This window comes from Barbus barbus, assembly GCF_936440315.1.
Source record: "Barbus barbus genome assembly, chromosome: 32".
Taxonomy (NCBI): domain Eukaryota; kingdom Metazoa; phylum Chordata; class Actinopteri; order Cypriniformes; family Cyprinidae; genus Barbus; species Barbus barbus.
Window position 1 is genome coordinate 18,763,696 of NC_136760.1, and position 27,331 is coordinate 18,791,026.

Sequence of the window (27,331 nt, forward strand, 5' to 3'; positions counted from 1 at the left end):
AACATTAAAATGGAAAACCATTATTTTAAAGTTTAATGCCATTTCACAATATTACTGTTTTTACTGTGTTTATGATAAAGTAACCTTTATTATAATGTAGTGATGCCTAAATTAACTTGTAGCATTTAAAATAACTGATTTTAATTTTAGTGGTTCATTTTGTATTTATTTTGATTAAATTGTAAAGAATTTTAATGTTGGCCATTTATTGGTTATCAGCCATAAATTTTATATTGGTCCAAATTGATGTTGTTTGAAAATACACTATAGTAATGCTACTGTACATAATCAATACTGAAATGTATGTATATAAAATATATATATATATATATATATTTCAGTCTAACAACAAATGGGCCGCTTACAATTTTAAGTATATACAACAATTGCTTATGTATTGCATCGTTAGCTTAGCAACATGCTAACAGCAAACTATTGCCATTGATTATGAGTCATGTCTCCTCTGTGGTTTGTGTGCAGAGCACTATTTATATGACGCTCACAGTTACTGCCTATATAGAGCGCTCCAAATCTGTCACTTATGAGGTTTCATTTCAGTTAGGATGCTGCCTTAGAAGAAGACAGCTAGGCAGCTCATTAGGTTTCAGAACACAGTTTATACGTACAGTAGCAATAAAAAATTTGACTGATAGTAGATTTTGGAAGCGCATATTTTTTTCTCCAGCAACTTTAATGTAATCACAATGCTGTATTCACAAAATTCGCTGACCCTGTAAGAGCTTGTAAAAAATGGCAGCTATACAGGTGATCTCAGGGACTCTCAGTTGCTAGGCGGTGATGTCATTCTCTTAGCAGCACAGCGTGTACTTGAATCAGGTCATGCAGCTCCGCTCTTTCAAGTATCTCAAGTCTCAATGACTGTGGTCAGGCCACATTGTAACCAAAAGGCCAAACATGTCCAGAGAAGATAAAGGACACGTGGGTGAGAAAGAGAAAACCTCCCTGGCGTTTGGTTTTTGTTTGGCATGGTTTGGTGGTTTGTACAGACATAGGTGTGGATGTCAATACTAATGAGAAGAAGCGTAGTTGCGAAAGAAAATAATTATCTTGAGTGCAGTGAAGTGGAGCTTGTGCACGACAACAAAACCATCGAAGAAGTGAAAAATTATGTTCAAGATGAAAGAGTGCATGTCCCAAAGCTGATTAGCTCACATGTTTGAGTCACATAAACAACCTTTCTCTTTCTCTCTTGCATCTCACAGGTTGAGGATCAGAGGTCATGGAGTCTCTCTTCGGGGGGCAGTTGGGCTTGCTGGGGGGTAATGAGGGTCTGAAAGAAGATGGCTGTGGGGTGGGCTGGTCAAACTCTCCATTATCAGAAGACATGTACTCTGCCTCCCACTTCGCCCTCATCAGCGCCTACCAGGACATTAAGACTCGACTGGCCGGCCTTGAGCGAGAAAATGCAGACATCAAAAGAAAACTCAAGATTTACGAGATAAAGGTACAAAACGCCCTAAGGATCCTTTAGTTTCAGATACTGCAACAGATATCAGCAGTTAGTAGCGTATCTACCGGCAGTGTGGGCAGATCAGTTCACTGAAAAAACAAATGGTGTAGGATTTACTTATTCCCTCAGAAATTGCAGAAAATTAAAAAAGAAACAAGTTTAAAAATAAAGACAAGTAGCACATTTAATTAAATGTCTTTTATTTTTTAAGTAAAAAGATTGAAATAGTATTCCAATACGCCAGTAATTCAACAACTTAAAAAAAAACAGTTTTCACGTGTACTGTAGTACAATATCTTTGTATACTTATACTTTACAATATGTCTTAATATGTTTAATGATTAAAACACTAAAAGTGCCTAGCATTGCTATTCTTCACTGTCTCCTCTATAGTTAATTTCTCTCATACTATAAATATATCATCCATGGAGGCCACATATTCTAAAATCAATAAATTATACATTGGGGTCCAAATTCCAAAAATTCCAAATTCACAGTGTAAAGCATTTTTTCAAGGACATACCCTCTCCCAGGATTCCACAGGAAAAAGGTTCAGTGTCACTCTAGCTGTCTTAATAGACAGTGAATAATGGTCAAGATAATGTTCACCTCAAGCATACAGTATATACCAATATAAATATACATCTCCAACCAGCGTCTTTTATTAACGTGTTTAAATTTTGCTGGTGGGGATTGTGGGAACTATTGTCCTAACTACCTTTCTGGAATTTGAACGTGGTAGTTGCGTTGCTGTCTATGCAGGGTCAGAAAGCTCTCAGATTTCATCAAAAATATCTTAATTTGAGTTCCAAAGATGAACGAAGGTCTTACGGGTTTGGAACTACATGAGGGTAAATAATTAATGACCGAATTTTCATTTTGGGTGATTTATTCCTTTAAAGACCATTTGTGAAAATGCTATAAAATTCACCAGCAATTATTTTATATGACCGCAGCACTTTTTACCAGTTTGTGTAAAGCCTTATGATCATGTTATCCAGCTTGATTTGAGAATGATCCACAAAGCATCTTGTGCTTCAGTGGAAGCACGAAGAACTTTTGATTAGTGACCTAGAAATAGTGCAGAATCTTAAATTACTATTATGTAACTTTCCTTGTTTAAAACTATCAGCTTATTTCCAGGTTTAAATGAAAAACATCCCAGATTTTCAATGTGCTCTTGTAGACTTGTAGATAAAATAGTCTGCTAAACATAATTAAGCTTATTAAAATATCAAAATGACTCATTTTCAAATGTCGCAGCCTATTAAACTAACCTGTAGTTTTTACTATACCAGAGTAGGATTTTTTTAGCTAGTGCCATATATATATATATATATATATATATATATGGCATAATTATCGAGTTAAAAAATGGGGTGTAGACATCCTTGTTAGCCCCGAACCCTTTCTCCTGCCTCATCTCACATTAATGCAGAGACAGTGACACGATCACAGACATACTATATAGGGCATTTAATTAGAGTAGAGCAGAGTGGACACACATAGCAAGCGATAATATGGATAACTAGCACACAGCAGAGAATTGCACTGAGAAAGAGCATAAATCCAATAATTAAACTAACCACTTCCTGTGTCGAGCAACCCAAGTTCAATAGATCAAGGGTGCATTTCCCAAAAGCATCATTAGCCAGCTACGGTTGCAAGTTCCATTGACCTCTTTGGGTAACAACGGAACTTATGACCATAGTTGCTTTCGGGAAATGCACCCCAAAAAGAGAAGGTCAATCTACGTTTCTGATAAGCCTTTAATATGTGGTGCTCCAACATTTTAAGAGAAAGTGAGACACTCAGACATAAACATGAATCTGAGAGATTAATGATATGATTTATCTGTTTATTTAGCAAAGATGCATTAAAGTGACTGCAAAGACTTATTACATTGTTACAAAAAATATATATATTTCAATTGTTCTTTCTATTAATTAAAGAATCCTGAAAAGAAGTGTATCATGATTTCCACAAAACTATTAAGCAACACAACTGTTTTAAACATTTAGAACATTCAGAAATTATTGTAATATGCTGATTTAGTGCTCAAGAAACATGTGACACTGAAAACTAGAATATTCAGCTTTGCCATCACAGAAATAAATGATATTTTAATCTATATTAAAATAGAAAACTTGTTTTAAAATGGTAATATTTCACAATATTACAGTTTTTACTGTATGTTTGATCTAATAAATGCAACCTTATTCAGCATAAGAGACTTCTTTCAAAAATATGAAAAATCTAATGGTGGAGACCCATCAATTATTATTGCACCAATAGTAATACCACTATTTCTGGTAAAGGCTATTTAAAATTTAACTGTAATGGAGTTTGCAGTTCCCATGTGAAAAATTGTTCACCAGCTGAATACTGTGGCTGGACAGCACTCATTAAGAGCTGTGCCTCCTTCAAGTATGAAAGAGCTTTATTTATAGCCCAGCTGACACGTGAGCCGAGCAGTACATAAACAAGTATGCATGCTCTCTATAATTACCATGTCAGGCTCTCACATGAAAACTCACAAAGCCACTTATACACAAAAAACAAGATGCTCCTGATGCTGTTTAGATCACACGATTGTTAAGAAAGTAGATAACATCTCTATTAATATTTAAACGTGATTTAGTTGCTTTTCACTAAAATAATCAGTGCTCAGAAATGACAGCAATTATTGAGCATGAAGACACTAAATGCATAATATTTTGGTATCATATAAATGATCTACCAGTATTAGAAATATTTAAATATAGTAATATAGGTTGATGCTGAACGTGATGGAACAATATATATTGTGAAAAGTGCTATGCAAATAAACTTACAAAACTGCTGGTTCATTTGATGTGATTTTTGAGTACAACTAGATTGGGCTGCTGCCAGGCCTCTGGGGAGCTGCAGGTAGAAGATGCTCCAGATTGGATATATTTAAAGCTTTTTGGTTTGGCTCTGCCCAAACATATGCATGTATGCGCACCATCGACAGCTAGCCTCTGAAGAACAGCTGTTTTTGCAGAAGGCGAGAGAGAGAGCGCCTCCAGTGTTCTGCGTTCAGTGTGGCTCACTGCCTAGTAAATGGCTAAATGTGGGGAACTAATGCACACAGCTCGTAGGAGTAAAAATATATGAGATCCTGCACATCAAAGCACACAGCGTCTATTGATGCCAGTAGTGAGGTAGAAGATTATGTTGGAGCTGAACTTGTAGCCTACAAGAGCAGACCTCTTTGAACTGAGAGGACTGTTTGATACCAAGTGACTAATAAACCCCTCAAATTATTTAGTCACCAAGTCGCATTTATATATATATATTCTATATATATTCTGGCAATTACCTGATACTAATACTGGCTGTATAGATGTTTCTGAATGGTTATTTGTATATTGCTCACTAACTGTATCCCACCCGGAGGTCGTTTCAGAAGCATTTTTATCACTGTTGCCATACACTGTCATTCAAACGTTTGTGGTTCATAAGGCTTTTAAAGTTTTTGCTCACCAAATACAGTGATATTGTGATTTTATTACATTTTAAATTAACTTTTGAGTGTAATTTTGTCATTAATCCAGTCTTTAGTGTCACACGATCCTTCAGAAATCTAATTTGGTGGTCAAGAAAAATTTCTAATTATCATCAGTGGTGGTCATTTTTGGGGGATTATTTGATAAATAGTTCAAACGAACAGCCTTTATTTGAAATATAAAACATATAAAAAATATTTTTTACCTTTGTTTTTATAGGAAAGTAAAGTATAGACAGGAAAGTAGGGATGTAAGAGGGTAACAGGCCAGAGCTTGACCCACTCCTTAAAATGCAAAAAATGCCCTTTACTATACACTGTATCATGATTTATATGCCCAGTTATAAAGCCTCTCTCGATTCTTTCACACTGTAAAAAATATTTTTGGAAAATATTATTGGAGTACATTTTAGAAAAAAACATTATTTTTTACTTTCAAATTTCATGTTTAATTCAATGTGTTACTTGCCGTTTCATTGTAATTATTTGTGAAATTTAATAGCAATTTCTAAGTGAAAAAGGAAATCCTACACCATTTTTTCCAGATTAGAATTGCTTTGGATTTTTCACAAACATCTGTTTTAAAATTGTGTACCAACTGCTTTCTGTACAACTTTAATTGTGCTGAATTTAGTGAATAATGTGCAATCTGTAGACATCATTTACATATTTGTGCTGAAAAGAATGACAATGACTTCATTTAAATACTCAGTTTTAAACCAGTCCAGACATTGCCCTTTTAAACCAGATTGCAGGCTGTCAGTAAATATGACGTTTTTTGCTCCAAAAATGATAACCCCTGTGCCACTTTTTTGTACATTTGTGTGTACAGTTCCCCATGATAAGCGAGTTTGGAGATGACAGGAACTCCTACTGCTCCTTTGAGCCCAAAGACACAGCGCTACTCCAGTCAGAAAATGGCAGTCTGCAACAGAGAGTCAACATGCTGACCCTCGAGGTGAGAGGACACACACCTAAATACACCCACCCACCTCTTTCTGGATTGTATTTCATCTGATGTTCTGCTAATTTCGAACCACCGCTTGTTATAGTATGACTTGGCTATATTGTGTTGTAAATCTGGATTACACTTCACAAAATGTAAAGATTAGAGAGGTAATACGATTAGCTGGGTAATGAAGGACAACTTCAGATGCTCAGTCATTCATGGGCCTTACGTAATCTAGCCCAAGAACGAGTGTTCGTTTTTGCGTGCCTGAAGCCCGCTCTCAATCGTCTCTCCCGACTGGCTGTGATGTGGAGTGTAAACGGGAAGATCATACTCTCTCTCTGCATCTCTCGGCTTATTGCCTGGCGAAGCGTCTCATTAATTAATGATGCTTGCTATTTGTTTCCATAGCCACCCAGCAGCCTTCGCTCCATCGAAGAGCCAGATTTCTCTTTGTCATCTGTTCCTCTCTCTCTCCCACACCTCCCTCGCTTTTGCTGACGTTTGGTACTTTGTGTGTACGTTCCTTATTCTTCCCCACCTTCCTCATTTGACTTCCTTCTCGATTTGTGTCTTCTTGTGTTTTATTCTTCACTTTTTTCCAGAAAAAAAAGCCAGACCCAGAGCTTTGCAGTCATGAGCTATTGCTGAGATCTAATGCAGCGCTATTGAAAGTAAATACCCTGTTCAGTCATATTTTCTGAAAATAAGCTACTATTATCTGTGAAGCCAAAGGATCACTGCAGAGAGGTGTGTTTTATTATAATTGAAGTAGATGCTTATGTGTGTCTGTATTAAAATGAAAGTGCAGGGAAGAACATTTCACTTTATTATTTTTGTTTTTATATATCAGGCAGAACACTCTATGCCTATAAATGTTTTTATTCTCTCTCACACCATGTCGGTTTTCAGAGACAAGCAATTTGTCAAAGAATGAAACTTGTATGCAACATGATCAGTTAACAGAACAGTCACTTGCCCTTTCGCCACTCAACTATTACATTTCGAACTTGTAACGTAATTTTTTTTTCTTGTAAACATAAATGCTTGGTTTACTGTTGCTGATTTGTAACCAGCTTAGTTATCTGAGGTTTTGTCAAAATTAAGCATAAGTATGAATGTGATCAACTAGAAACCAATCAGTAATCATATACCTTTTGCTGTTTTTTTCTGCAAAAGTGTGATAATGAAATAATAGAATAGGATTATAGCTATAATTTTCAGGTTGTAACTAATTTTGTTTATAAAGAAAAAAATATTCATGTCAATAATAAAATAAATTAATACAAACTCAAACAGTTATTTTCAGCTTGTTTGTTTATAATAGACAAACATTTTATTAAAAATCATTTTATATTTATTTCTTATTTCTTAGATTTTCTCATGTTATTTTTCATTCATGTATATATATCTGAAAATCATTTATAGTAAATGTAAAATTTATTGTAAAAATGGATCTTTCAGAAAGGAGTTTCATGTGGTGAACAATCAAGTTAATAACGGAATAAGATTTAGGTCATGTGTGTAAAACTTATTGGCCTACTAGGGACATATAAAATCCATAATGGTAACAAAAATAATAGGAAGGAAATGTGACAAGAAATAATTGACAAAATGAGAATGATTTTAATATATTTTTATCGTACACCTGCCTAATACCAAATGTTACAACAGCTTGTCATTATACAGCTCGAGGACATCCCAGCTGTCATTGTAATTCAAGAGCGTATACACACTTTAATGTAAAATGAAAAATGAAAAAAATGTCTGTGTGAATTTAAGATTTTGAAATATCATCAGGTGTGTATTAAAGCCATATGGTGTTCGGGTCTGTGGGAACGTTTTCACTTTTTATCAAAAGAAAAATCATACTATTATTTATTTTTTCAATCTTAGACTCATTGGCCTTGACTCATTTTCTGTGAAGAACATATATCAGAACAAATTTTCAATGACAACACATTGTACACAGGGGGTGCTGAGGGTGCTGCAGCACCCCCTGATTTTTTCTGTGGGCAACTGTAAACTGTTGTGAATAAAAAAAATATATATAGGCTATATATATATATATATATATATATATATATATATATATATATATATATATACTGTATATTTATACTTGAATATTTGGGATTTGTATTATTAACCAATCAAATTTGTTGTTGCCGATTACAACGCGTAACTAAGGTTACCTTGAGGGACGTAATTTCAGTTAGACACGAAGCACATGAGCATGTCACAAAAGATAATTATGAGTTTTTCAAAAACCCTAAAAATATTAAAGTTTCAAGGACGAGCGTAAATGATTCGACTACCACCAACTCCGTGTCCAGCTCCACCACCGGCGGCCCTTATGTTTGTGAATGTTATGTTTGTGTTGTGGGATCTGTAGGTTGTGGCTTAAAAGCGGAACATGGAAATATCATGGATGTACTGGGAAAAAAATATGTTTTAAACTTTTTTTTTTTTTTCTCAGCGATATGAGTCTTCCCCTTCTCCCAAAACAGCTTATAGCTACCTATTAAAATAGTTCAGTTTTGTATGTAATGGAAAAGTGATTAGGCTATGTTTCGTTTTTTTTTTTTCTTCATAAAGTTAATTTAGAAAAACCTTGGGAGCATTTTTTTCCGTTAAATGTTGTTGTTTTTTTCTTTTAAGCAACGGCCAAGCGGCCAGCGTTAGCAGTGAGTTGCTCGCCTATGTTTGATTCATTTAGCCTTATCAAATCATCACGACTTGACTAAAAACCTATATAAATGTGCGCTGTTAGACGCATATCCAACAGTTTGTGTGGAGAGTGGAAGATGAAGCGAGCTGTAGGACGCGGAGGCTCCAGCGCGGTCACTTGTATTTTTTTTTTCTTACAGTAAAAACAACTTAAAATACGCCGTGTGATTTTTGCTCATAAAGGTAAGAGTAATACATCATTTGGAACTGTAAAGGGTCTACTTTTATTTGTGTGCATTCACAATATCAATATTGTGCTTTTATAAAATAGGAAAACAGAGTGTGCCAGAACAAGAAACTCGGCAACTCGAAACTGGCTCACAGATATGATACACAAATATAAAAATAAGGGAAAGCCTAAAACAGGCCCCATTGTAATTTGCGTTTTATTTTATAATTGTATTCAATAATAATAAAAAAAAAGTATGTAATATTTGTCCTTGAAATTTAAAGAATTTGCTACGACGCAATTTTGTCTGACTGATAGGCCTATGTGAATTATTTATTGGCCTAGCTTTTTAATCCATGCAGCAAATGCTTTAAAAAACAGCTGTAAAATTACTTTATTGCATTCCAGATGCTTTTAAAGAACTTTTCAATATACATTTGAAGGGTTTTTAAGCTTGAAATCAGCTTGAATGTAAAACATTATGAATTCATTGTAGCCTATTCCCATTTGTAAAATAGCTAATTGATGTCTAACACGATCTCATGAAAGTGCGTAGGCTATAGCATGATTTTCTGTTTCTATTTGGCGTATTATTTATATGCAGAAATTGACTAACCCCCCCACAGCACCCCCTACATAAAACATCTTCCCGCGCCCCTGTGTACCCCCCCCCCCCCACACACACACACGCATACAGGATGTTCGGGGCTAATAAAAGAGTGGAAATTTTAGGTCCCATGTACCTTCACTCTGTCTTCCTAATGTCTGGGCCTGATATAAGTGTTTATGTGTGTGTGTGTGTGTGTGTGTGTGTGCGTGCCTTTTTGTGACAAATGAGGACATAAATTTGTATAATGACACAGGTATGACATAGGTATTACAAGGTGAAGGTGACTTTTCAGGACATTAACCTATGTCCCCACTTTTCAAAACGCTTATAAATCATACAGAGTGAGTTTTTTTGGGGGAGTAGAAATGCACAGTCTCCTGTGAGGGCTAAGTTTAGGTGTAGGGCAATAGCAAATACAGTTTGTACAGTATAAAGACCATTACGCCTATGGGATGTCCCCACTTTTCACAAAAATAAACGTGTGTGTGTGTGTGTGTGAGAGAGAGAGAGAGAGAGTCTGTAAGAGTGTGAGTGCAAGTGTGAGTTTTGTGTTTCTGCCCCTGCCATTCCCGCACAAGGTTGTAGCACTTTCATTCATAAATGTGATCTAAAAAAGGTAAAGGGCAAGATTTATCTGATTTATCTAAAGGGTAATTTTGACCATATATGCTGTTTATATTTTTTGTAATTGGGATGAAGTAAACATCTGTTGAGTATTTTAACATATAATTTTTGATTGTGTTGAATTAATAACCCAAAACTGCAGCGGGTCCACCAGACCCACAAACACTGGCTGAGTCGCAAAAATGATAACCCACCACACAGGGGTTAAGCCAAAGGAAAGTCTTTTTAATGATAGGAGTGTTTGTGTTCTCAGCTTCAGAAGAGCAAAGAGCGAGAGGAGCAGCTTGAAGATGTCATTCAGGCCTATGAGAAAATCCACATGGAAAAGTCAAGCCTTCAGCGAGACCTCGACAAGATGGTGAGAACTCTCCTAAAACTTTAATTTCACCACATCCATGCTAAGTTTGACTGCCGAGCGGATGGGCAGTTGTGATAATTAGCCTCTCCATGTGCTTCAGGCTTTAATCCAACCAGGTGTCCATTTGATTAATCTTGTACTCTCATACGTCCTAACAAATGTAATTGCGCTCTTATATTACCCAGCCAAGCCCTCATATAAGTGGATGATGCTGGATATCTATAATCATACATGCGCATTTGCATCCTCAGTTTTAAACACGGGTCTCAAATGGCTTCAAATGGATTTGGCTGGGACCAAAAAATTGAGTTTTTGAAAATTGCATGATGCAAGCGTTTGAGCATCTGTGCCGTTCGCCTCTCTGAAACACTCAGTCAGCTATCAGCTGTTACATCTACTTGTTCTCATCTTTTATTGCTGACAAAAATTCCTTATGGACACGAATGCCGGAAGAATCTGCATGGTGAAGTAATGGCCTCTTTGCCCTTGTATATCTTTTGATCAGTCCCTCATCACCTGCCTTACTCTCTGTACTTTGGTGTTTCATGGTGTTTTTTAATCTTTTACTTTTGTGCCCATCTCTTTCTCTTTCCCTCTCCTTCTCTTCTTGTCTCTTTCTTCTCTCGCTCTCTTCCGGGCTCAGACGTCTCTGGTGGAGAAACATGTTGAGCGGATCCACAGTTTAGAGGCAGTTCTGAGGCAGAGGGAGAGCTCACTACACAAACTCAACACACAGCTACACAATAAAGATATGCAGTATCTGCAACTACACAGCCCTGACTCGCATAGTAAGTCTTGTTTTGTCTGTATGCATGCAGGTGTTCATTTATAAATCACTCAGTGGCCTAGAACCTGTTGATGTGTGCATAAAACCACTAACACTGACTCATTTAGTGCACATAGGTCACTATACAAGAACAGAGTGAAACAAAAGTGAGTGCATTCAGACAATATTGCACTTTGTAAGATCTTACAGTTGTTTTAAGTCCTGAACGACAAGAAAACTATCTGAAGTCTGTTCAAACTGAGATGAAAAAGAAAAAAAAAAATCACGTATCACATATGGATATGATTTGGATTAGGTTGGTAAACATAAGTTTTCATTTTTCTGTTCAGACTAATTAAAAAAATAATAATTTTGAATTAAATACAACAACCTATTTAAAAACTTAAAACTTTTAAATTATCCTGTAATTAAATACCAACTCTCACTGTACAAGTAAATTGCATGCAATCTGATCTGCAAGCTGCAACTTGACTGTTCACACTATACTGTACATGTGAAGTAAACACATGGGACATGTCAGAAATGTATCCAATCATGCGATTGCCGGTTGGGGGAGGTTACACTGCCCTACAAACGGTGCACTACAAAGCTGAAATTTGGCCCAATGTAAAAAAAAGAAAAAAAGAAGAAGAAGAAATCAAAGTCAAACAAAAATCAAACAAAAATCTCAGAGTGTATGCCCCAGATTTAAAATAGCCTTTTTCTTTGGATGTAGCCTACCAGTGCAAAGCATTTTGAGTATAATCTCGACTGAGAGCATGCAAGGCAATTATACTTTACCTTACTGTATAGTGAGTGTATATATCAATGTTTTGTAGGCTGGTAAGTTTTAACTGGAAACACAATAAGTATATCCCTTATGAGTAAAATCAGTAAGTTTTAGTCTAATAACTTTAACTAGCATGTTGGGGGGGGGGGGGGGGGGGGGGGGTCATCTTCAACACCAAATGAGATATGTAGCCACACATATCTTATATTTATATATAAATATAAAAATATATCAGGTTGTTTATTAGCATACAATCTCATTCATGATTCGTAATTTTATGTGCCTCCTTAATTTGTATTCCACTTCAACAACAGATTGTGTATTGTGGTCTTTGAAGTGTCCTTTTTCATTATATATGCATCACATTTTCTATCCAGTTTTCAATCTAGCCTAATTTCGTTTTTTCAAAGAACACCTCTCCTACGGAGGACTTCAAACAGGGCCAATCGTCAGTCCTTTTGTTCTTTTGGTCCTCTTTGTTGTTTCCCCTGATGACAGTGTTGTGTTGCATCTCTCTCATTTTACCCCATTTCCCATTTCCTTTCTCTCTTTCCGTTCACTGTCTCTGAGGCTCAGAAAAGACTCTCACCACAAAGAGACTATGTAACTAAATGGAAAGCATATTTGGCAGAAGAAGGTCACACCTTTTCTCCTGTGACCCCTTTCTGGGATCTAAAACGTTTCAGTCAAACTCAAAGGCACTCAACAGAAGTCAAATAATCTCAGAGAACTCCAGCAAGTTATGTATTTACTGTATGTAAATTACGCAACAGAGATGTTCTGTAACCCTGTCAGAAAATAATACAAGAATGATGTCAATTTTGTGTGCGCTCATGAATACAAATATTACATGCAAATATGAAAAAAAAAGAATAAAAATCATTTCACTGCTGTTTTGGTGCGAGATGTAGGCGTGCAGGGGTGTGTGTTTTCAGCTTGCTTATTGCTGAACTGTCACAATAGCTGCTGGCTCAAGGACGGCTTTTCTATGAGCTGCTGAATCACCATGCCCACGACGGGGGTGAGGAGCAGGATGCTCTGACAGGAAAGAGTTCAGTCTTGCATTCTCCATCTTCAAGGTTTCAAAGCTACATGGAGTAAAGGATGTGTGTAGGGGGACTTTAGGTTGGATTTCAGCCCTGTTAACAATATTGGCCCTGAGGCGGCCACCAAACCCCCTGTCCAGAAATTTGTAAGTTGGCGTCTGTTCCCTTTGGCTGATGAAGGAGAGAATTTCCCATTACGTAACATAAAGAAACACAAATGAGGTATTTGTTGCTCTGTTTTGAGTGACAGATCAGATATGTTGCTTCAAAGACATGCTGGCAGACAATTTGTCTGCAGCCTCATATGACAAGATGTTCAAGGAAACCTAGCATTATTATATTATTTCTGTCTCCACTTAAAACGCCACTTAAACTTTGAAAAGGTAGGGAGTTAATTTTAACCTTTTAATGTGCAATTCTGCTATCCTAGCTGGACGAACATTGATTTTTATTCATTGACGCAATGTGTTCGACTTTTCTGGTCATAATAACCATCCTATGTCTCTAGTGCTAGACTGCCCCATGACCCTACAGAGCTCCCGAAGCCTGGACACACTCTCTGACCTCAAACTGCAGCGTCTGGAGGCGGAGCTGGAGGGGGCACGGCATGAGGCTCAGGGGGCGTGTCAAAGGGAGGAGGAGCTAAAAGGAGAATGTGAGAGGTTACGAGAAGAACTGAGAGAATTGCAAAGCAACCAGAGACAGAGGGTCAGTAACAAACACACATGCTTAATGACTCAAATAGGAACTACACATTGTCAAAATTGATTTTTGCCTGAAGTCAGGTCTCTGAGACACTGATAAATACTGTAACCGACAGTTTTGTCTCAACTGTTCTCTGATTCAGAGGGAGAAAAAGTGATAAGTAATAAAGCATACAAAAATATTCTCACTTTGATTGCACAGCAACTGAATTTTGCCTTTGAATTTTGTCTCAAATCTAGCAGTGTCGTGACCTTTCTTGCCTTAGGCTTCAGATTTAAGATTTCAGGCCAAATATACTATGATTTAGAAGTTTAGGGTCTGCAAGAGTTAGTTAGTTAGCTTGAATTGTAATAATTTAATCATTTAATAATATTAGTGTCTTGACTGAATTTTTGGTCAAATAAATGCAGCCTTGAAACCTTTCAAAAACATTAAAATTCTCCAAACTTTTGTAGGTTCACATATAATTCTGATTGCATTTACAGTAATACAAGTAATATACAGAAAGTATGACGCCTGACATGTTGCTCTTTTGCACAGGATGTGAGTTCCACATGTGGACAGTGTGATGTGGAGTGGATAAAGAAAGTTGGAGATGAACAGTAAGAGTCTGTTTCATTGATTTAAAGCTTACAGCTGTGCATATTAACTTTTAAGTTATTGCTTTTGTAAATCAATTTGATTACATTTTGCTGCTATATTATTTGCTGCAGTTGCATGGCTAGTTTCCTTTGGATCAGTGGGCCATGGATATTTGCCAGTAGAGGGCAGTATAGCTATTGGCAAGCCTCCAGATCACAGTCTCACAGAAGTGGTCTAAAAGTATTCTCTCACAGAAGTGGTCTAAAGTGTTCTCTTAAACTGACGCTGAAGAGAATACAGGTGAACTGAAAGTAACCTGTGTTGAAGTGAAATGGGGATTCTTGGAAAGGAAGGTCGCAAGTAATGCCTACGTCTCTTTTGCACCTCAGTTTCACACTCTACTCCCCCTCTTTGTTTGAACTGCTGGTTCTTGTAAAAGTCGTGATTTAACAGAAAACGGCCAACATCTTTTATGCAGTTACTCAGACATTCTTATGCTGGAAGTTTTCAATGTTTTTGTCTTGTTTTCTGGTGGAGGGGTTTATTGGGAAAAAAATATTTTCATTTTCATAGACACCGATTCTAAAGAAAAGGCAAAAGACAATCTGGGGTTTCAATCCATTTCCACAGTGTTCAGGTTTATTTTGAACTGCAATTGGTATCACTAATTGTTTCACATACTGTATGCGGATGTTACATTCTTTTTCTTAACTTAAGTTTAAACTCAACTTAAAAGTGCACAGATTATATTGATTTTAATGGCAACTTTTTGGTGTTCACCAGGTACAGTTTTAACCAGTATGTTGACCTAGTCAGCATCAGTGTGAAGTCTTGATTTTAAATCATCATTGAGTCATCAACACTTGAGAAGTGGTATCGATGCATGGCATTTCCATCAGCTAAAAATTTAGATGAAAAATTATTGGATGGAAAATTAGCTAAAGCATTGGCAGTTAAATTGACTTAGCAGTATCTGTGTATAAAAAGGTATTGTCTGAACTTGTCCATAAACCCGAGAGTGTCACCTCAGAGTAAATATTTTCTCAATTATTGGATGTGTATATATATATATATATATATAGTGATTTTGCAGACGCTTTTATCCAAAGCCATTTACAATTGGGGAATACATAACGTGATTCATCTTAATGAGGCAAACAGACACAGGATGTGCTCATAATACCCAGTTTCAGGCATTGTTCCAAACAAGTACAAGCTAGAAAGGGAAGGAATAAATAAAGAGAAAGACAATGTTTTTTTGTTTTTTGTTTTTGAGATTAAATCAAATAGTGTTGAAAGAGATGAGTTTTCAGCTGTCGCTTGAAGATTGTCAGGGAATCACTTTAGAGTACGGTTCCATCATTAATAAACAACTACACAGGAACAAATGAGTAACGCAATATTAAGTTAAGTATTTAACCTCAGAATGATCTCAAAGTAAATCTGATTTTGTGGTAGCTGCGCTTTACAATTAAATTGTTATAATCTTAATTCAAGGGATAAAGAATTGCGAAAGTGATAGTGATCAGTGTTGAGTACTACTTTAAGGTTAACCCTGCCTGCTTTATATGTTTGAAAATGAGCAGCCTAACAGTTGAAAACATTAGAAATTTGGAAAAGTAATCAAAAAGTAATCAGTAACCTATTACATTTCCAAAGCAACCTTCCCAACACTGTTAGTAAGTAATAGAGCTTAGTCGAATGTGGTAGTTCACTATTAGCTAAATAGCAACTACTATTTTTTCACACCTCCCTTAGAACTAAGAACTAATGTATACCGGTCCATAATTATTATGAATAATGCATAATGTATAATTAATTCTAAAGTGAAGGTCATGGTAATGACTTTAATGACTCAAATATTACCAAAGTATTCATAAGGAATTACTAACTGTTTGGATTTGTATTCTAAAGTGAATAACATGATAACTCTCTAGTATACTAAAGTCATTGTAAGCAATTGGGGGTTTTGTAAGGTTCAGAATTATAATTCCTTTTTCTAGATTTGGTAACACTTGAGTCATTACTAATGGGTTACCATGACCTTCACTTTAGAATACTGATGCAAATAATTAGTAATTCCTTTAGAAGGATGTAACACTTGAGTCTTGCCATCTAAAGCCTTACATATGCCTCAAAAGCTTACAACGACATCAGTCAATATTAGGAAGTTAGCATGCTTTTCACTTTAGAATACAGATCCTAGTAATTAGTAGTTCCTTTAGAATGATTTGTAATACGTGAGTCACTGCTACTGGATTATCATGATCTTCACTTTAGAGTCAATTATACATTATGCATAATTCACATTAATTATGAACATGTATATAGTAGTTCTCCGGGATATATGAAGAAATAGTAGTTACTGATTAGCTAATAGTAAACTACCACTTTCAACTGAGCGTTATTACTTACTAAATCATTAATCAGAGTTTCTTGTTAATTAATAATAGCTACTAGAATGTTAATAGTGCATTAGTCATTTGTTCTTATGTAGTTATTTATTAACAATGGAACAGTATTCTAAAGATTTACCACCCAAACATACTGATTTGAAGGGTTGAGAAGTATGTTTTGCAATTATTTTTATAATAATGCTCTCTGGCAAAAGGTACTTATTTGTTTCTGATTACATTTATTGTCTGCAGCGTAGGCTGTGCTGATTAAGTTATTTGGCTGCTTTAGATTGAAGTTTTGCTGAAAAATAAAAGATAAATTCATATAGCCAACATTTGTTTGCATAAGAAGACGAATATTATAGATACTAGTTTCAGCACAAAGGTCATACATCGCTCAAGCAGCCCACATACCCTCCTACACTAGAACATCATCAATATTCAGATAAAAATCACACACACACACACACACACACATCCTCCCACTCATTTTTTTTGTTTTTTTTTACATTTTCTTATTTTTGTGCTCAATAGTTCTGCAGATGCTCAACTAAAGAATTTATTTCATACTTCAAGAGCTGTGATTTTACCTTTCAATGTACACACTCATATGTATTGTCTATATAGATGTATAATACTAGATAGATAGATAGATAGATAGATAGATAGATAGATAGATAGATAGATAGATAGATAGATAGATAGATAGATAGATAGATAGATAGATAGATAGATAGATAGATAGACAGAAAGAACAGGCCAGCAACACTACTCTGGTTTCATTTCATTTATGTTAATAGGAAGATGTTCACACATTCATAGAACATTTCAGTGAACAGTCCAAAAGGTGATGCATTCATAGGCCATTTCCTAAGATTCATACTGTGCATGCAAGTGTGTGTGTGTGTGTGTGTGTGTGTGTGTGTGTGTGTGTGTGTGTGTGTGTGTGTGTGTGAGAGCAAGCATGTGAGGAGGTGAGAAAAAAAGTGTCACACATCATCTAAATCTGCTGTAAATACCTCTTTGATAGATAGTGTCTATCAAATGAGGATGACACTTGGACAGATGAGTTGTTGCTCATGCGTTGCTAATGATGGAGGAGAAAGACAACTCGTTGCCACTGAATACCATGGTTGCTTGAGCCTGACTGTGGATGTTCACGAGCCCAGAGGGCCAAATAAAGGACACAATGAGCACAATGGTAAGAATATCCAATGCTATGGCTCATTGGCCAGCAACAGAAGACAACTTAGCAGATCACTGGTTAACGCTTGGCCTACGAATACAAATTAAGGCTAACGTTCCATTACTTTGTCTATAATGATGTTAGCTTGTTCTTTGGTATTTAGTCTCAATATAAACAGATAGAAGGCAAGAGTGGGTTCTCTCTTACTCAGCTAATGGAGATTTCTTTGGGCCATGTGGTAATTTGAGTGTGTGTGTGGGACTAAGAAAGAGACAGAGAGCTAAGTCCTCCACTAACGGAGAGAGAAAATTGACAAGATGTGACTTTGCACTTGACCGCTTTGGTGGCAGATGACTCATTTAACTCATCTTATTAAAATGCAGTGAACTTCTTCATTAGTTTTGGCCCCTTCTTGTGTTCATGACCCTCTTCATGTTTTTTTTGTTTTTTTATATTTAGTCATTATTGCCATTTACAATTAATCCAAATGTGCAGTATACATATTAGTGGCATTACATAGTCAAAATGGTAGTTGACCTTAAACGCTTTTGAATTAAGTTTTTTATTTTTTTGTAGGGAGCTGTTTTACATTTGATATACAAATATTTTAAAAATGACACCCATAATGGTGTTGACTTGAAATTAATTTAACAGCATGATGTTTATACTACTTATAATGTATATACTTATCTGTGGTTGTCAAATTCATGCGAATGTACGCATTTTAAAAAAGTGAGCGGTCACACGTGCCTTCTGAAGTGTAAAACTGAAACGTCTCTCCTGATATATCTAACACCATCTCAAAAACTATGAGTCTTTTTATAATAAAGCACCGAAGGTTTTTGTGAATTTGGTCAATGTATAATCAGATAAAGCCTTTCTGATGACATAGTTCCTGTTTCTTTGCATCTAAGTTAACTGGCATGTTTTACCAAAAAAAATGCTTTTTAATGGTTATCATAAATGTGTCAGACTTATTTGATTGTTGTGCATTTGAATTATGTATCTTTTGAGTAAGCTAGATAAAACCAAGATACAATCTGATCTCTTCTTTTTTTTTTTGCTAAAAATGGATGAATATCAGTGAAAGGAAGGTTGTGAGTTAAGTGAGAGATATTGTACAGTCATTCAGTCATTATTGCAATATAAATCACACTGGTTTATTTTATTATTGATAATGAAAGACTGATTGCTTAATACATGACTAGCAACAATATACATAAATACATGGACGTTAAAATTGATTATTTGTTAAAGTTACTGTATTATGCGTGAAGAAAGAGGCAGCAGAGAGCTGCGAAAGGCTTGCAGAGCTATGTAGGAAATCACTTGCCCATTTTTGTGATGACTGAGGCTTTTTAGAAATTTGGTTGCCATGGTGAGTGACTGCAGAGTCAGATGATTTGAAACTACACTGTTTTCTTCTCTGTACCAGTCATGCGTTATGTTCTCACTGGTGGAGCGACACATATCGCAGTTAAATAGTGTTACCAACTGTGTCATAAACATAATTGTCAACCATTGTTACAGTACTTGCTTCTTATTATTGCTTTTAAATGTCACACAGTTAAGTACTAAGGAAATAGTGCTGATATTTTATTGTCATTGTCAGTTATACAGTAATGTGTTAACATGCTAAGTGTTACTGCTGCATTGATGAAGTGCAGTTCCATCTTAGCAGACGGTAATAGCATGATGTTAATTACACCTGGCACCTAGTTTGTTTGTTTTTTAATCTGTGTGCATGCCACCATAGATTTTTAAATAGAAATTTTGCATATAAAGAATTAAACTAATTTAAGTACTCACGATGCAATCCTATCGGTTACATTGACTACAGGTGGTTATGAGACAAAAACGGTTTAGTTAATTCCCTCTGTCTCTCTCTTTCTCACTCCCTTCTCATTCTCTCTTTTTCTCTTGCTCTCTTTACAGAGTAAATCTGGCTTTGGCCTATACTGAACTAACAGAGGAGTTGGGCAAGCTACAGGCTCTGGCCTCGAAACAGACAGAGATATTGCGAAAAGCCTCACAGGAGCCGGCAAGCCCAGGTATGAGGACAAGGATCTCAATATTTCATCAATATTGTACATTTAGTTAGAGACATATATATATATATATATATATATATATATATATATATATATATATATATATATACACACACAACTATAATTACACTTTACAGAGTTATAAACATACACTATATATCTAAAGGTATGTAGACATCTTCTAATTACCCGTTTGTATATTCGAAAGGGCTCAGTGACTTTATTTAATGTGGCTTTGTCACAGGATTCAACCAGTTTACAGAGTCTGCTATAGAACGAATTAATTGGCTTAATTAGGTACAAGCTCCAAAAACTCGATGAAGCCCATTTCAAATGGCCGGAAAAAGGAAATCACTATTTAATTTTTATTAAAGTATTACTTTATATTCTAATGCCTTAACTGTTGGACCCACGACACTCAAGTCCTTTGGGATGAGTTGGAACGTCCACTGCCAACACCTGACGATACTGATGCTCATACTTTTTCCCATGTAGTGTAATGAAGACCTGGTTTAGGTAATAATCATATTTTCATACTTTAATAAACCTCTTTGTAATAATGCCAATTTGTCAAACTCATCAAAATTCAGCACAGCAGGTGGGTGCATTTTTTTAGCATTGCTTGCTTGTTTGCTGTCTGGTTAAATTCCACAAGGAATGTTTTTGCTGACATGTTCTGATCGCCTCTCATGTCTCTGAAGAGTTTGAGAACATAAACAACTCCCCCCTTATCTTTTTAGCACCTCTGCTCTCAACCACACAACCCGTTTGATATAGGAAACCAGACCAAAAAGCAGAAGCGGAGATGGAGGGGAAAAAAAACCTACTGATTCATAGATAGAAGGACTGATTTCTCTAAATAGCTGATTGCAATCTCACGATTGCAGGAAGCTCAGTGTATGCACGTTAAGACTTATGATTGAGTGACAGATGCATCTTCTGTACAGCATCTTGTGTACCCGTTGCTAGTCAGAAAGTGGTGTATAAGTAGCCTACCACAGGTGCTGGGGTGAATGCACAGGAAAACAATATGAAAATATCTAGAAGAGGAAATGTGAGGGGAAAGAGGAAGTCATTACAGACGTCTATCTGTCCATTAGGGACTGTGCTCATTTCACCTCCTTTTAAGATATCCTTCCGGTAATAAAATGAATCATGCTACAATTAATGAAATAAAATATTCAAATATATGAATTTAGCCATATAAATTTAACATAAACTACATGTCATTACCCAATGCCCATGTTTTACGTATATCATATTCACTGACTAACTCATAACTTAGTTCACTTGCATGTGATTTTGTGCAGATATTGTAATATTTTGTGTGTATGTATATATCAATGCATGTTAATATCTTGTGGTAGCATTATTTTTAATCAACAGTATTTTAAATTAAATTGTTTAAATATCTTCATGATGCATTTTTCGTCTTGTCTTTGTTACTGTCGATGAAAAATATTATTGTTAAATTACGATGTACGGAACCCCATAAATATATTTATTAAATTTGTTCATTCTAATTTTTACTTCCTGGCCACAATTTAATTTAAACCATAAATTGAAAATTCTGGCTTTGTAAAAGCAAGGCTTCATAATGATGAAACAGGGTTTTCTTCCATGTTGTGACATACATCCAGGTCTAACAAATTGATTATAAAGAAAAATGTGTATTTATTGGTTGCTGATTGGATTTTGAGATGTGGAGGAGGCAAAAATGACAGGCAGATAAATGTGAGCTTGCCGGGGCAAGCAGTTTAAGTGCCTTAAATGAGGAAAAAGCCAAAACATACATCTCCAGAGAGAAGACTGTCGTCTGTCCAGTAGTTTGAGTTATGGTATATGATTAATATATGAGGCTGGCTTTAAACAGCGATATCATCAGTAATTTTGTTGACAAGATTAACACTGATCTCAAGCATTTATTCAGTGTAATTGTTTAAACATGTATCTTGTCTAATATTCATTCTGGTGATTTTCTTCCCACTTTTTAAATGTCCTGTGTTTATTTTCTAGTTCAGCGCCACTCTCCTGTCCCTCACCAGAGGCATTCTCCTGTTCCGCAGCGCCATTCCCCAATCCAACAGCGTCATTCTCCCATACAACAGCGCCATTCGCCTGTTCCCCAGCGGCGCTCGCCAGTGCTGCAGCGTCTCTCTCCAGACATGCATCGTCGCTCGCCTCTGCCTGAGCTCAGCGACGGCCCCGCATCCTATTCCTGCAGGCCCACTTCCCACCACTTGAGGGCCAGTTTCCAGGGAAGACGCAGTTACTCTGAAGTAGCCGATCCATCGGCTTATCAACGGCCCCCACGGTTCACTCTGGACCCGGTGTCCACTTTGCCAAAACCTCGACCATATGTCGACAGCTACCACAAGCAGCAGCAGCAACAGCAGCAGCAACAACAACATGGAGGAAGCCAGCACATGTTAGTTCAAAGACAGGGCTCTCAGTCTGGGGTTGGAGGCGATGGGGGTTTGGTTGAATCTCCACGGCTGTCCAGGGAGCTGTCTTTCCATCACTCGGATATGTCCCACTTGCATTTCGAGCCTCAGCCCAGCCCAGCACCTCTGCATCCATCCCCACAGCCTCCACAGTCCTCAGAGGATGAGGAGGAGTGGTCCTGCCCTCATCCTATCAGTCCTCCGCGAACACTGGGAATGTCGAGCCCTTCATCAAGCTCCAGAGGCCCCGCCTCTTGTTCCGCTTTCCCAATTCCTTCCCGTCCCAGCACCTTAAGCTGTCACCCACCTGGATACCTGCACGCAGAGCATGCCCAGTCTTGGCCGTCCATCAATGTGAGTAGAAAATCACATTCAGTGGCCAGAATAACCTACCTAGGCTCATTGGAAATGTGCCTGTGATGACATTTCTGCAAAATGTTACGTTGCTTCTGGCTCGTTTCGTGACACTTTCAAAGTGAAATGTATAGTAAGTGGCGCTAAAAGCATGTTCAGTTTTATCCAAAACAGATGAACATAAATCTGACTCGTACCCCAAGCACACCATATTGAAAGTGCAATGCTGTACCAGGTGAGCTACCAAGCAAGTTTACTACATCAAAAAAGCCATGTGATGCTAATGTCAAAATATATCAATTTATAAATCATGCATTATAGTGTTTTGAGGTCTTAATATAGTGTTGTGCATAGACCCATAGAACAAAATTCTAGATAATAAAGACAAAAAAGTATTTATTCATTAAAAATCTTACCCTGTAATCATAAAAAAGCAAAGGAGTAAAAGTTGTTTGTGTTTTACCGCCACTAGTGTTCATTTGAGCTAGAAAATGCGGTGAACTGTATAAATAGATATGTTTTTGGCGTTTTGCAAAAGTGTAGGTAGAGGCACATTTTTCCAATGAACCTGAGAATATACAGCAACAAAGGTGAAGTGTGTGATTTCACCATTTGTGTCACCAAACGGAATTAAAAAGTAATGTTTTCAGACTGGATTCCTCAAACTTGTGCAGCATTCAGAATTGAATTGAGAATGTTTTTAATTAAAAAAGAAAGGTTTGCTAAGTCATGACAAAGCCATGTCTTAATCTTTAAAAGGCTTAAAGTTTGAAATGTCCCCTAGCATTGTTTCCTAATTTACATATAACATTTATATAATTGTTATATAATTGTGGAATAACATTTAATTAATTTAAAATCCACATCCTGTATTCCCAATTCAACTTCCTGTAGAGTTTGGTTGAGTCACCGTTGCTGTGTCTGACTGCTCTAACAAACAAATAAATATTTTGAAAGCACCATGGAGACAGTGTTTACAGATAAATCCATATTGCTTACTTGCTAAACAAGCTGCAAAAGGAAAAGATAGTTTAAATTCAATAAAATACACATTTCACATTTATTTTATTTGTTAGATTTTAAAACATTATGGCTTTCATACATATCACTTTGCCCGTTACAGCTGTGGATGGAGACAGAGGAAGAGGGTGACGTCAGGAGCTGCCCGCTGTGCCAGCTAATCTTCCCTGTTGGTTACCCTGATGATGCCTTGATCAAGCACATTGACTCGCACCTGGAGAACAGCAAGATCTGACAGCCACGCCATGACCTTCTGTTGTTCCACAGTTACATTCATTCTTTGCTCCTGGTATTTTTAGATGGGTGCCTTCAGACAGAATGTAGGCGATGCACCTGTGGCCAGTCTCCCAATTTGATAGGTGAAACGGAGATCTGTGATTACCTCCAAAACTCAAATGTGTCATGAATGGCTTATATCTCTATATATCGCTTCTTTTCAACACAAATTTCATGAAAAATGGTAACTTTCTATTTTAAACACTGTTTATCAGCAGTTACACACACTAAACCAAACTGACTGAGCATATTGCAATATTAAGGCTCTCATTTCAACTTTTAACTACAGTTACCATGATTATTTTAATTATTTACACTTTAATGTGGTCACAGAATGTGCTTTGTGGCCATTTTTGGAGAACTGAGTAGTTATGAGGGTGCTATAGAGGATGAATATGAGGGAATATTAGACATAATGGCCAACGGTTGCATAATTTGAATTTCAGCACTTTATATAAGCACTTAATATCCAGTTTACCTTCATCAATATTACTAACACTGAGGCAAAAAAAAGTAAAACCTTATAGATATAATTTATTTTTTAATACTCCAGGGTCTTGAATACCCTTAAATATATCTTAGTTTGGCAGGACTTCCCTTTAACAAAACTGAATTCTTTGTAATTATCTGTAAATTCACAATCGCATCTATTTTGTTTGTCTTCCGGGGAGTTTGGCTGTACAAAAAGGGAAGATTTTTTCTTAAAAATATTCTTAAAGAATTTCCTCTCATAATATACATAATGATTGCTGCTCTGTGCACACAGTTTAGCCAACCACTGACAAAACACCAGTTACTGTTGTTTCTCAAGACAGTAATACTGTGATTTCCATATAGTACACTTAGACAGTGGATTGTTTTTGATGTAATTACTTAAGAAAAATTGCTTTAACAAAATATATTTGTTCGTCTGATCACATCACAGAGTGCAATCTGTTTTATCAGTTCAAACTTTTTTAATGTACTGTAAATGTATACCTGTATTTAAAGCCAATTATATGTATTAACCTATATAATATAGATATGCATTTTTCAAGCTTGGATAAGAGCAAATGGATTGCTGAAGATTAAAAGCAAGCTACTGGAACTGCTAATTCAAGCGATACAGCACCCATTTGAGTGTGTTTAATTAGTGTTTAATTACCTTACTATTCCCTATTCTTCCAGGTGTACCTTATACTATGTTATAAAGTCTTCTTTCTCGCTACTTTCCCTGATTCTGCAGACGTTGTAAAAACGAGGGCACTGGATCTGATACTAACCCAAATAGAGAGGAACTAAAATGGGAAAGTAGCACAAAGTCATCGCTGGTGCACATGTGAGAAATTATGAAGCCAAATATAGCAAAGCGCAAAATAAGAAGCTGTATGCTGTCTGTCAAATAACTGGGTGGAGGTTTCATTCAATTGGTCATCTAATTTTATCTGGTATTTGCTAATATTCTGGAAAATACCATCCCAGATGTTGTAAATATATGAATTGTCTATGATGTCACCATTCAATATACGATGAAATACAAGTGTGGATAAACTGAAATGCCATCAATACAACCAAAGACACAGCCTGCTTGTTTTTCATTTCTTTTCACATGATGACCAAGTACCACTTAAGAATATTACCCTGAAATATGTGGAAGAACAGTTTTAATGAATAGTGTGCAGACGTGGAAACATTGCAGCTAAAGTGTAAAGACAATCCATTTCTGCATAATCACCCACAAGTTTCCATATATAAATATATATATATATTATATATTGTCTTGCACCCTTGTCCACGAACATGCAGAGTAGAAGCAAAGTAAAACTTCAGCCACTATTCACAAAGATTCGCTCAGGAGTTATTTAAAGAGCTATTGCTGTTACCTTGCTCCTCAAGACAGTGTTTTTTTCTCATTCAGTCAAATTAGCAAACTGAATGCTTTTCTGGATGCTCAAAGTATATGGTCTCATGCCCTGTAGTTTGGTGTGTGTGATTTCTTTGTGATATTCTTAAATAACTCAGGGGATAAAGCTTTGTGAATATGGCTTCTTGACCATACACAACTAACCTCCACTGGGACATTGTGAGAACTCGCCAAATCTATTGAAGAGCCAAGAGGACGCTAACGGGGTAGAGATATTTTGTCATACTAACAAGGTATACTTTAAAGAAAGAAAAAAAGAAAATGAAGGCATATTGTGTCAAAAATATTCTGTAAATATTATTAAATAAACTGGAACATGCACTGATTTGGTGTCTATTTGTCTGATTTGGTGAATATTGCTAAAATTATCCACAAATTATGCTTTTCACTCAAAAACTGAGGTGCATAAGCATAGACCAATGAGGCTTACGATCAATAAGCAACAAGAAGAAATAAAAAATGTGATAAATGGCAAATAAGCTGATAAAAAGACTGAATCCAAGATGGTAATAATACAACAATGAGAGATTTAAAACAAAGGCTGGTCATTTTTGACCAGAATTACCAAATTATGTAAAGTAACATTTTTAGCACAGCACAAGAGTTAAATAGGATCGCAGTGAACTGATCATTTGTAGAACAGTATAATCATATTTTCAAATGATATATCCTCATAGCTCAAACCTGGGAATATCAAATTGCATTAAAATAATTCATTTTCTCAAAAGTATGGAGCACACACAACAATTTAGTGGAAAAGTTTGCTTGAAAATGCATGTTGCTTGGTTTTATATTTTGTTAATCCAATGACATTCAAACCTTTTAATATGTGGCATAAGAGAATAAATACATTTTGGAGCAACTCTAGCTGATATCTGATATAATAAAATGCTATTTGTGTCAAATTCGATAAATAATATCCAAATTTAAGATTGTATAACAAAACAGAACACTACCAATCAAAAGTTTTTAATTAGTCTAAAGCATTATAAATGTCTTTATAATCACTTTTGATCAATTTAAAGCATCCTTGCTATTAGTATTAATTTCTATAATTTATCTCACAAAAAAAAAAAAATATATATATATATATATGTATATATATATATATATATATATATATATATATATATATATATATATATATATTGTGACGAGTCGGCTGCCTCCCCCCTTATTATCATCAGCACCCCGTCCCGTATTCGCCGCCCTTCACCAGGCTCCCGACGGGAGTGGGTGTGTGAGAGAGGAGGGGCGCTGAAACAGCCAGGGCTGGCGGCGTGTGATGAGGCGCACCTGATGTGAATAGAGCCTCATCACCGCCGCCGTTTAAATGCCGAGCGCGCCTCTCCTCGGGAGACCGGTCTCTTCC

General features: G+C 36.2%; 1 protein-coding gene across 1 annotated transcript; it reads left to right on the forward strand.

Annotated features, from left to right (window-relative positions):
- Window positions 1-1,240: 1,240 nt before the first annotated feature.
- Window positions 1,241-26,160, forward strand: LOC306852045 (TANK-binding kinase 1-binding protein 1-like; the record flags this gene model as incomplete). The annotated part of the gene is made up of 9 exons (XM_079388642.1): window positions 1,241-1,465; window positions 5,833-5,958; window positions 10,336-10,440; window positions 11,084-11,228; window positions 13,551-13,750; window positions 14,288-14,349; window positions 19,847-19,962; window positions 21,979-22,760; window positions 23,884-26,160. 9 exons carry the CDS (start codon window positions 1,241-1,243, stop codon window positions 24,013-24,015), a joined length of 1,893 nt encoding a protein of 630 aa, XP_079244768.1. The 3' UTR covers window positions 24,016-26,160.
- Between the last annotated feature and the right edge of the window lie 1,171 nt (window positions 26,161-27,331).